Below are 12,108 nucleotides of genomic sequence, written 5' to 3'. Positions count from 1 at the left end.
GGAGGGCGGCTGGGCGGGCCAGGCATGTGGGCCTCTGAGGAGCCCTCAGAACCACGTGCCTCGTGTCTGCCTGTCTGGCATGTGTCCCGTGTCTGCCTCGCGTCTGTCTGGCGTGGGTCCTCACCCCCAGGCCTTTCTACCACACCAAGGACAGAGACTGCCTTCCAGCATGAACCAAGTTTATCGAGGTCACAAAATCAATACTATAAAAATTAGTGTTCAGCTAAATTTAAGTGTGCATAACTTTCCCTTATGACTCAGAGGGGCTTTGAGTTCTCCAATCTCAGGCACATTTGTGGAGGAAACGCTCAAGACCAGAATCCAGGGAAAGGAGAGGCAGCTGCTGGGCGGTCAGGGGACCAAGCCCAGCTGGGGAAGGGCGCTGGGCAAGCCTTACTCCACAAGCGTCCTGAGCAACCCAGGAACAAGGAGTCCATGCAGCCTGAGAAGCGTTAGGATATCACCTCACTGTTAGAGAAGCCCAGAAAATAGAGAATATTTAGAAAATGACTGGAGTATTAAAATAGAACTACGACAGCCCTAATCTGTTGAAGAATGTTCGCATGAACTCGGTAACGAAGGTAATTCTTAGGCCAAGTCCATTCCTCTGCCTTTAGCTCGACTGACCCAACAACCTGCTCCTTCTCTCATGCTGAAGTCTGTGCTGGGGGAAGCATGACTCATGATTTACAGCACAAGTGACATTTCTAGAGGATAAAGGGCTCAGAGGTAACTTGTCGGCTCTATCTGCAAACACACACGTGTGTGCATCCAAACACGTTAAGTTCTTGTCTGTCAGGGTGACCTCCGTGCTAATACGTGCTAATATGAGCAGAATGTGGGGCTCCGGCAGGAAGCTGCCTCTCACCTGAGACCATTCTGTACAACGCGATTTCGGCAGTTCCTCCAGCAGGAGCACGCGTGGTTGCATTCGAAGATCAAGGGAGGCTCCGCCATGTTGAACTCTGGCAGGAGCCGGCCATCCTGTGGACAGATGAGCAGCAAGGGCCCGGCAGAGGTCACTCACTCTTTATTGAACTGACATCAACCCATTTCTACTATGCCCAGTGTGGCTTAAACTGACATAAAAACGATGGTTTCTGGCCAAACTTGAACACCCACCTAGGGAAAAACTCCATGTGTACTGTTTGGATGAGAAGCCTCCACCCAGATGCCCACACAGGTTGTGGAGACCCCCTGGAGCGCTCCTCCGGGCCCAGCCTGGGGCCAGTTTCTGTCCACCCGGGGCCTTCCCAGCCCCCAGCCTGGGCTTCTCCAGCCTCGCCGAGGCTGCCAGCTCCTGGGTTGCTCTGCTTCCTTCGGCTGGTTGGGGCCTCCTTGCCTTGCAAATCTTCAACTGTGGAGGGACCCAGCCCTCTGCTCCCCTTTCTACCCCCCCGAAGCCAGGCCAGGTACAGCAGCACTGGGTGTAGATGCTCCCCCAGGGCTGTGTGAGCTGAGGCGCAGGGCCCAGGGCTGCCCAGGCACACTCTGGCTTGACGGCTTCAGGGGCTGCTCTGAACAATTAGGGCACTCCTCAGAACATTCCTTCCTGCGCCCCCTCAGCAAGACTGTCCACCCGAAAAGACACCACTCAGACATGAGCCTGGCGGCTTTCTGAGCCTGCCATCTCCATAGCCCTCACTGGCATGAATCCTTCTCCCATTGGGGCCTCTAATTCAGATGGGTAAACACTCGACCCTCCATGGCCACCCTCCTCCAAAGTCTGCTTCTGGAGAGGATGCCTGCTGCTTCTCCCTGCTCGCGTCTCTTTACCCAGGCCATGCTGGCTTCCGCCCCCACCGTGACCTCTGAACTAGGGAGACCAGGAACTCTCCGCCTCTGCTTAGACATCCCTCCCCTGAATTGCACCCCTGCTAGCCAGGGCTACTCCCCACTCCCATCTCCTCCTCAGCAGCCTCCATCTCGGGCTCCTCCGAGGACCAGCACCCACCAGAAACTTCCAATCCTGTGTCTCCTCAAGCCCAGCGCCCACACTGATGCTCCCTGTACCCAGCCCAGCAGCACCCTCCCTCTTCACACCCCTCACACTCAGCAAGCACAAGGCACAGCTTACCAGATACACACAACACAAGCAACACCTCCTCCTGGGGCCAAGCCAGGCTGACTGGCTGCCCACTCCCGCCACCATCCAGGCAGCCACAAAGGATGCAGACCCCAGCCTCAGGGACTCTGCAGCCATGTCCTCGGCTCATGACCCCGACTTGGGTGCTGGTGCCCGCTGTGCCTCCCCTGCCTGTCACACCCAGCTCACCTCCAACTCCTTTCCAACGCTGCCACGACAGCGCTGGGGTCACAGACGCCTGCACTGTTTTTGCACACCCAGACCAGCGGCACTTACCACCTGAGCCCACGCACACGAGGCTGCCCTCACCTTGTCATACCAGCAGCGCATGCTGAGCTGGCCGCACATGCAGTTGCTGGAGGAGCAGTCGTCGATGCACACGCAGTACTGAGAAGAGAGGTGCCAGAGGGTCAGACGTGCACAGGCCTGTTTCCCCTCCCAGTCACAACTACGTTTTCTAATTCTTGGTTAACCCTGATTCTGGTAAGTGCTTCTCAAAGGCACCACGTGAGTGTGTGGTCTCTTAGGGAGAAGGGTGTGCAGGCAGAAACATGTCGAGTGCCTGCAGGAGGGGGCTCTGGCTGAGGACCCTGACAGAGGGACAGGGGGCAGGCAGGGCAGCGACGCGGCAGCGGGTAACGTGGGGTGGGTGAAGAGCTGGGCGGCGGCTGCATTTGTGGCCTGATGCTTGATGGGAAAGGCAAGAACACAGAGCCTGGCACACCCTGGGGTGGGGGGTGGGGGCCCTGGGCAGTGCCTGGCCTGGGAAGGGGAGGGAGCTGCCTACAAGCAGAGCCACAAGGAAAGTGCTCGAGAAGGCGCAGGCGGTGAGGGCACCAGGCTGCGTGCACTCGGAGGCTGGGAAAGCTGGCATGTGCTGGATCCATCTCTCCGGGGGCTGGGAGGTGCAGGGATCCAGGTCATCCTGCAGGCCTCACAAGGGCTCCTCTCGCCGGTGCCCCCAGCACGAGGCCGCACCGGGGCCCCTGAGTGTGAGGTTACAAAAAAGGCACAAAGATGCTTGCCACTGCTTTGGGTTGGTAAGAAGCCTCAGAAGAGCAATGAGAGGGCCCAGGGCTGGGCCTGACAGAACCTTTATCTGCCTTCCAGGTCTTTCACGGGAGGCAACTACAAAGAGAATGAGGTCTTCCTGGGAAGCCCCCCATGAGCCCTCCTGCTCTGAGTGGTGAGAAGAACCCAGGATCCCAGGATCAAGAAGCTTCTGCCTGTCCCATGTCCTGGCCTGAGTCAGCCCTTCATCTGCTGTTACTCACCTGCAGATGAGTGATGTTTCTGTCGATGTTCATGGGGGACGTCACGCAGTTCTGAGAGACGTACTTGTAGTTGCTGGGGCATGGCTCGCCATCCACAGCGTTGACACAGGGGATGGGGATGCGCTCGTAGCCTCGAGCGATGTCCCTGCCATGGAAAGGACAGGTGTCACCTGGAGGCTGACGTGCTCTGCCCAGGGGGTGGCACAGCGGACAGTGGGGTGGCTGGCAAACACCTGGCCCTGACAATTTGGACTCCAGCCTGGGGATGTTTCAGCTTCAGGAGCAGCTTTCACCGCAAGCTCCCAAAGCCCTGCTGACCGCTGATTTGCCACAAAGCCGTCCTGGGGCTGGGCTCACCTGCTCACTATCCTCTCCACGGGGCTGGGCCTGTCTGGGGCCGAGTCCTGCAGAGCCTTGCTCATCTGCAGAGCGCTCCACACCTGAGAGTTGAGGCTTGCACACTGCAGGGGCGTCTCTCCTTCCTTGTTCTTTAAGGTGACATCTGAATCCCGAGAAAGAAAGAGGCTAAAAGGGAAAATGTAAGGCCACAAAACATTTAAAGCTGACTTGAAAAGATGACACAGATGAGATTTATAAAATGACCATCATCACTAATAATAAAGGGAACACTATTCACTGTGAGATGACTTGAACAAGTCTGCTCACCAATGACTCTGCAAAGACAGGCTTTAGCTCACCCAGGAACATGACTCCCTTCCTCCTCTCCCACATTCACCGTCAAAGTCAGCAGGCTGTTTTCTTAGTAGGAAGAGTGTGTAAAAAACCAGGGCGGCATTTGATTTTTCTTGGATTTTTCATTCAAATTTACCCTCAAGGATAAGAAGGGAAGCAAGGAGGGAGAGAGGCCAAGCTTGGGCCACGCACAGCGTGAGCAGTCCTCAGTTCCACTCCTGCTCACTGCGCCCAGACTGCAGTCAACGTACGTGGAGCTGGGCTTCACACAACCAGATGACCAACCTGGCTGAGCCAACCGTGAGATCCAAATGTGAGAGGGCACAGCCCCATGTGTAGGGGCCAGGGAGTCACTGGAGGCTGGTGCGTGGAGCACCCACAGCTCCCTGTCCTTCCCCAGCAACCAAACCCACACTCCATCCCAGGCCACCAACAACAACCTGAGTGTGGATGACTTTATGGGATCAAGGTCTCAAGACTTTTTGTTTTTGTTTTTGTTTTTTTTTTGAGACAGAATCTCACTCTGTCGCCCAGGCTGGAGTGTAGCGTCGCAATCTCCGCTCACTGCAATCTCTTGCCTCCTGGGTTCAAGCGATTCGCCTGCCTCAGCCTCTGGAGTAGCTGGGGTTACAGGCACATGCCACCATGGCCAGTTAATTTTTATATTTTAGTAGAGATGGGGTTTCACCATGTTGGCCAAGCTAGTCTCAAACTCCTGACCTCAGGTGATCTGCCTGCCTCAGCCTCCCAAAGTGCTGGGATTACAGGTGTCAGCCACCGCCACCCGGCTGAAGGTCTCAAGTTTTAAAAGGGCCCTGAGCAGTGAGCGCCACAGCCCCCAGCATCTCCAGCCCTGGCTGTGGGTGGCACTGCTCCCAGAAGGCACCCTGAGCCTCCCGGGGACTCTGAGCTGGCAGGTCCCTGCTGGGAGCAGGGCTGTTCCCATGCTGCCCCTCAGCCATGTCAGGAGTATCAGGTCTCAGACTCCAACTTGGGAATTTTTTCATGACAATCCTCCCTAACCCAGAAATAAACCACAGCTGATCTCAAACGTGGACTGGGAAAGACACTTCTCTGCGCGTGGAACACCAAGGATGGACTTCCACACGAAGGAACAGAGGGCCTGTGTCCACTCAAGCCCCGAGTGTGAACACAACACCGTTGAGCGGTCTCTCTGGGCGCCCAGGTCAGGTCAGCGCCAGCCTGAGCTGGGGGAAGCATTGCACTCACACGACACAGTCGTAGCGGTTCTCCCGGGCGGCAATGTGCAGCGGCGAGTCTCCGTGGATGTTCACGGCGTGGAGGTCGCACTTGGCAGCCAGCAGGATCTCGGCTATGTCCACGCAGCCGGAGAACGCCGCCCAGTGCAGGCAAATGTTCTCCTCCTGAACAGACACAAGCCAGAGCTCAGTGCAGGCGTCCTGCTGGCTCACGGTGCTGGGGCTGGGCCACAGCAGCTGCAGCCCACGTGCCCGGGGAGAGGCTCTGGAGCGTGCGTGGCCGTTCCCAGCAGGGCCAGGTGGAAAGGGTGCCACAGGTCACCGGATGGGAACCTAGCGCCCATCTCAACTCTGGAAGGCACTTCCTTTCGTGTTTTGTTTCATTGTAAAAATAACATAATTATAAAAGTAGCATAATCACAGTAAAGAATAAAAATAGGGAAAAGGTCATCCAGAATTATATCAACCTACACTCAACACATTAACACTTGGAGGCACTTTTCTTTCATGTATTTTTAAAAATTATATTTATTTCCAAACAGGGGTATAGTCATAGGATAGGATAATGCTTTTGAAAGATTTGAAAAAAGACGTGCAAATTTGATTAAATTTTGGGCCGGGCATGGTGGCTCACGCCTGTAATCCCAGCATTTTGGGAGGCAAAGGCAGGTAGATCACCTGAGGTCAGGAGTTCGAGGCCAGCCTGGCCAACATGGTGAAACCCCGTTTCTACTAAAAATACAAAAAATGAGCCGGGTGTGGTGGCAGGCGCCTGTAATCCCAGCTACTGGTGAGGCTGAGGCAGAAGAATCGCTTGAACCCGGGAGGCAGAGGTTGCAGTGAGCCGAGATCGTGCCACTGCACTCCAGCCTAGGCAACGAGAGCGAAACTGTGTCTCAAAAAAAACCAAAAAATTTTACTTTTAAAAAGGCCTCTTTTAAATAAAACAAATAAAATTTGGAGAAATACTTGTACCACATGTAAAATATAGATGATTTATAATCACGCAGTAAATTATAACACTGTAATTCTGAAAAAACATGTGCAAAGAAGAAAATAAAAAACGTAGGTAAGAAAAAGATGAACGATAAACATAAGAAAATGTTCAACTCTGCCAGGCAGCCAAGATTATAAATCAGAACAATGAAGTATCCCTAACTCTATCGCCCCAGGGATAAAACAGCGATAAATGGAATGAGGAACACGCCTGCGCTGTTTCCTACGCCTGACACCCGTCTGTCCCTGACCCTCCGTCATCAGCAGAGGCTCCCAGGTGCTGAGGCCTCCTCCAGTTGGCGCCGTGCGAGGAGCGCCTTTCACGTGGGGCGGCATCGGAACCGCCTCCAGACCGATCACCGACAGTCCACGTGGGGCGGCATCGGAACCGCCTCTGGACCAATCACCGACGGTCCACGCAGGGCGGCATCAGAACCGCCTCCGGACCAATCACCAACGGTCCACGTGAGGCGGCATCGGAACCGCCTCCGGACCAATCACCAACGGTCCACGCGGGGCGGCATCGGAACCGCCTCCGGACCAATCACCGACGGTCCACGCGGGGCGGCATCGGAACCACCTCCAGACCGATCACCGACGGTCCACGCGGGGCAGCATCGGAACCACCTCCGGACCCATCAACCACGGTCCACATGGGGCGTCATCGGAACCACCTCCGGACCCATCAACCACGGTCCACACGGGGCGGCATCGGAACCCCCTCCGGACCAATCACCGACGGTCCACGCGGGGCGGCATCGGAACCACCTCCGGACCAATCACCGACGGTCCACGCGGGGCGGCATCGGAACCACCTCCGGACCAATCACCAACGGTCCACGTGGGGCGGCATCGGAACCACCTCCGGACCCATCAACCACGGTCCACGCGGGGCGGCATCGGAACCGCCTCCGGACTGATAACCCACAGTCCACGCGGGGCGGCATCGGAACCGCCTCCAGACCGATCACCGAAGGTCCACGCGGGGCGGCATCGGAACCGCCTCCGGACCGATCACCCACAGTCACTCAGCTTCCGGACCTTTACTGAACACTTGGTTTATTTCTGTTGGTATATTTCTGGAATACAATGCCAGCAAATATTTTAGTGCTTTTCATTTTCTACATTATTTCTCAAGGATGCATCCTCAGAGGCAGGATTGCTGGATTAAAGCACGTTGAGCGTTTCACGTTCCTGAAGTGTGTTCTGCTCCGCTGGTGTCTAGGAGCGCCGGCTGCAGCCTCCTTCCCCTCGGGAATCGTCCGCGATCTTCCCAGACGCCATAAACCAAGCCCCGCCTGACTGTCCGCTTTGCTGTGGGGGCTGAGGAGGCTCGGGGCCCAAGGCAGAGACCCCTGCAGGGGTGCGGTCTCCACCCCGCAGGCTCTGCTTCCATTTGAGCTCTGCCCCGCCTCCCTCTGAGGGCACAGGGCCGCCGCCACATCCCAGGGACTGGCTCTGCAGGTCGGCAGGGTCACCCCCAAGAGAGGACGCTGGCTCTTCTGAGACACCCTTGACCTCTCACGCAGCCCTCCTCCCAACTCCACACCGTGCGGCACCGTCAACCTTTCCAGCTCAGTGAAGGGGAAGAAAAAAGCAGAACAGAAACCGAGTAGCCTGGTCTCTGATATCTTCATCCACAAACGGCCAGCCCTGGGCATGGGCTTCACTGTTTCCTTGACTTCTAAAAGAGAAAACTAAAAGCGAACTCCGTGTGTCGGCCTCAGTGGATTTCCTGAAGAGCCTCTGCTGCTCTGGGGCTCTACCACCCCTCTGCTCTTTGTTTCTGGCTTCCCTCCTCCACACATTTGAGAGCTCCTTGAACAAAAGGTTGCTTGCTTAGGGGCCTCTTTTCTTTTTCCTTTATCAGAATGATTTATGATTTTATAACCAGAATTACATTTTTATTTTTTTTTAGAGGCGGAGTCTCACTCCATCACCCAGGCTGGAATGCAGCTGGCACAATCTCGGTTCACTGCAACCTCTGCCTCTGGGGTTCAAGCGATTCTCGTGCCTTAGCCTCCCCAGTAGCTGGGATAACAGGCTTATGCTACCAGGCCCAGCTAATCATTTTGTATTTTTAGTAGAGTTGGGGTTTCACCATGTTGCCCAGGCTGGTCTCAAACTCCTGACCTCAAGTGATCCGCCACCACGCCCCACCCCAGAATTACATTTTTGAGAGCTTCCAGTTCACCTAAGATCCTTCCACCCTGGGACTGTTCAAACGCCCAGCCTTTCTGAAGCTGGCTGAGTTATGACAAGCCTGGCCTACACCTGGTGAGCAACCGCACGCCTGAAACGATGGGGTGATACAGACCAGAACAGGTTTACCTTCCCACCTAAAAGAACCAGAAGAGTAAAACACAACAGTCAAAACCTATGACCATGGCTATCAAGACACCAGACACCAGGCAGGGAAGGACCATGCCCCTGAGAGGCGGGTCTGTGAGGGAGCCCGCGGCTGCCCAGCTAACTGCCACCAGAGCTCCAACCATGGTGCAGGGGGTAGCCAGGCAGGGCCCCCGGATGCTCAGACAGAAAACAGAGCTCCAAGAGAGGTTCCAGAGATCGGTATACTTCCATCTGGGGCACCCGGCAGGACACCAGCGGCCACGAGCCTGTTGAGAACCTGCACTCAAAGCCGGGGCCTTTCCCCACAGCCAGGCAGGCCACACTCTCCATCCATAGGCTGTGGGCTGGAGGACAGTGGACGGACCTGCCTCAGTGGCTCCAGACCCACCTAACAAACCTGAAAAGCAAAATCCAACATGATCTGACTGGTTTCAAGTGACTTAGCTGAGTTCCAGAACAAAGTTCAAGAACATTCACAGGAAGAAGAGTCCTTAGCACCATACAAGTTTTGTAAAACCCACCCACATCCTGGCATCGGCTACAGGTTACCAGATGTGCAAAGGAGCAGGAAACATGACCCACAATAGGGAGAAAAACCCAGTCAATCAAAAAGCCCGGCTTTGACACAGATGCTGGATTAGCAAACAAGGTCGTTAAAGCCATTGGTGGGCTGGGTGCGGTGGCTCACACTTGTAATCCTAGCACTTTGGGAGGCCTTGGCGGGGGGATCATTTGAGGTCAGGAGTTCGAGACCAGCCTGGGCAACGTGGTGAAACCCCGCCTCTACTAAAAATACAAAACTTAGCCAGGCGTGGTGGTGCGCCCCTGTAATCCCAGCTACTCGGGAGGCTGAGGCAGGAGAATTGCTTGAACCTGGGAGGCGGAGGTTACAGTGGGCCGAGATTGCGCCACTGCACTCCAGCCTGGGCAAAAGAGTGAAACTCTGTCTTAAAATAAATAAATAAATAAATAAATAAGTAAATAAAGCCATTGGTATAACTGTATTCTATAGGTTCGAAAGTTAAGTAGAAACATGTTAGGAAATGTTTGAAAGACTCCAACAGAACTTTTAGAGCTGAAAACGACAATGCCTAGAATGTAAGCACACAGACCGGATGAGCTCAACAGCATCACGTGCAGAAGAAAAGATGAGTGGACTGGAAGACAAACCAACAAAAACCTGCTCAACTGAAACACAGAGGGAAAAAATAATAATTTAAAAATTGAAAAGAGCACCAGTGAGCTGTGGAGCCTCTGAGAACTCCTACATACACAATATTCCTGGAATACTGGAAAGCGTGGTGGGCAGAAAACCTTATCTGAAGAAATAATGACTGAAAAATTTCCAAATTTGTCAAAAACCCTAAATCCACAGATCCAAGAAGCTCAATGAACCCTAAGTGCACACACACAAAGTAACACCAAGGCACATCAGTAATCAAATTGCTTTACAGACAAACTAAGGCTTAGAGGAAAATCCAATTGCTAAAACCAAGAGATACAGAAAAAACATTTTAAAAGCAGCCATATAAAAAAGACACATTATACACAGAGAAATAACTGTGCGGTGGTGCTGGATTTCTCACTGCAAACACTGCAGGTGAGGACCCAGGGAAACCGCCATTTAAAGCACTGGAAGAAATAACTACGCATCCAGAATTCTAAGAATATCTTTCAAAAATGAAAGCAAAATAAGGACTTTCCAGGCATTAAAGAGCTGTAAGAGGGCCGGGCACGGTGGCTTACGCCTGTAATCCCAGCACTTTGGGAGTCCAAGGCGGGCGGATCACGAGGTCAGGAATTCGAGACCAGCCTGGCCAAAATGGTGAAACCCATCTCTACTAAAAACACAAAAATTTCCTGGGCGTGGCGGCCAGCGCCTATAATCCCAGGTACTCAGGAGGCTGTGGCAGGAGAATCGCCTGAAACCCGGAAGAAGGCGTTTGCAGTGAGCCAAGATCGCACCACTGCACTCCAGCCTGGGCGAAAGAGCAAAACTCCATTTCAAAAAAAAAAAAGCTGCAAGAGCTCATCACAAGCAGACCAACACCACAGAAAAGGCAAAGGGAGTGAGGCCAGCAGAAGGGAAGCAACATCAGGAGCATGAGCCCACTAAGGTGGAGAAGCTTGGCGGGGACAGGGATGGGGACAGCAGGAGCAACTGCAGAGCTCTTCTGCAGTCTTTCGAAGAGACCACTCAGCTGGGCGTGGTGGCTCATGTCTGCAATCCCAGTACTGTGGGAGGCCAAAGCAGGCAGATCACCTGAGGTTGGGAGTTTGAAACCAGCCTAGCCAACATGGTGAAACCCCCATCCCTAATAAAAATACAAAAATTAGCCAGGCGTGGTGCCATGTGCCTGTAATCCCAGCTACTTGGGAGGCTGAGGCAGGAGAATCGCTTGAACCAGGGAGGTGGAGGTTGCAGTGAGCTATCGCACCACTGCACTCCAGCCTGGGTGACAGGGTGAGACTCCGTCTCCCAAAAAAAAAAAAAAAAAAACCAGGCCGGGCGCAGTGGCTCACACCTGTAATCCCGGCACTATGGGAGGCCAAGGTGAGTGGATCACGAGGTCAGGAATTCGAGACCAGCCTGACCAAGATGGTGAAACCCCGTCTCTACTAAAAATACAAAAATTAGCCAGGCGTGGTGGCTCGTGCCTGTAATCCCAGCTACTCAGGAGGCTGAGGCATAAGAATAGCTCGAACCCAGGAGGCGGAGGTTACAGTGAGCCAAGATCATGTCCCTGCATTCCAGCCTGGGCGACGGAGCAAGACTCCATCTAAAAAAAAAAAAAAAGACTGACTGTTTAAACAGAATAACCATATGGCTATTATGGTGTTCAGAACATATATATATGTAAAATATAGGAGAATAGCAGTATCAAGTTTGGGAGGAGAAAAATGATTTTGCAAGACCTACTGTAAAGCTACATCAGTCAAACAAGGACAGTACTTGCCTAAAGGCAGATATGCAGATCAATGCATCAAAAGAGAGGGCCCTGGAGCTGACACACACGTGGACAACTGACTTTACACACATGTGGACAACTGACTCTGACATGTGGACGACTGGCTCACACATGCGGATGACTGGCTCACACATGCAGATGACTGATACATATGCGGACAACTGACATGGATGACCAACTCATACATGTGGACGACAGACTCACACACATGCAGATGACTGACTCATACATGCAGATGACTGACCCTCACATGTAGACAACTGACACACATGTGGACTGACACACGTGGATGACTGACAGACATGCAGATGACTGACTCACATGTGGACGACTCACACATGGACAAATGACACATGCAGATGATGGATTCACACATGCGGATGACAGACTCACATGCAGATGACTGACTCACACATGCAGACTGACTCACATGTGGACGACTGACAGACATGTGGACTGACACATGTGGATGACTGACAGACATGCAGATGACTGACTCACACATGGACGACTGACTC

General features: G+C 53.7%; 1 protein-coding gene across 22 annotated transcripts in view; it reads right to left on the bottom strand.

Moving 5' to 3' along the window:
- EHMT1 (euchromatic histone lysine methyltransferase 1) overlaps positions 1-12,108 on the bottom strand; it is a 229,824-nt gene that overhangs the window by 20,890 nt on the left and 196,826 nt on the right. For all 22 annotated transcript variants that reach the window (XM_024252220.2, XM_063714603.1, XM_054521327.1 and 19 more), the window contains 5 exons: positions 5,284-5,438; positions 3,718-3,885; positions 3,361-3,505; positions 2,396-2,473; positions 869-984 (listed from right to left, as the gene is read on the bottom strand). In XM_024252220.2, coding sequence (XP_024107988.1) covers positions 869-984; positions 2,396-2,473; positions 3,361-3,505; positions 3,718-3,885; positions 5,284-5,438 — 662 coding nt within the window. The remainder of the gene's footprint in view (positions 1-868; positions 985-2,395; positions 2,474-3,360; positions 3,506-3,717; positions 3,886-5,283; positions 5,439-12,108) is intronic.

This window comes from Pongo abelii, chromosome 13 (genome assembly GCF_028885655.2).
Source record: "Pongo abelii isolate AG06213 chromosome 13, NHGRI_mPonAbe1-v2.0_pri, whole genome shotgun sequence".
Lineage (NCBI taxonomy): Eukaryota > Metazoa > Chordata > Mammalia > Primates > Hominidae > Pongo > Pongo abelii.
The sequence above is the reverse complement of the archived record's forward strand: the minus strand, read 5'-3'. Positions and strand labels throughout refer to the sequence as shown.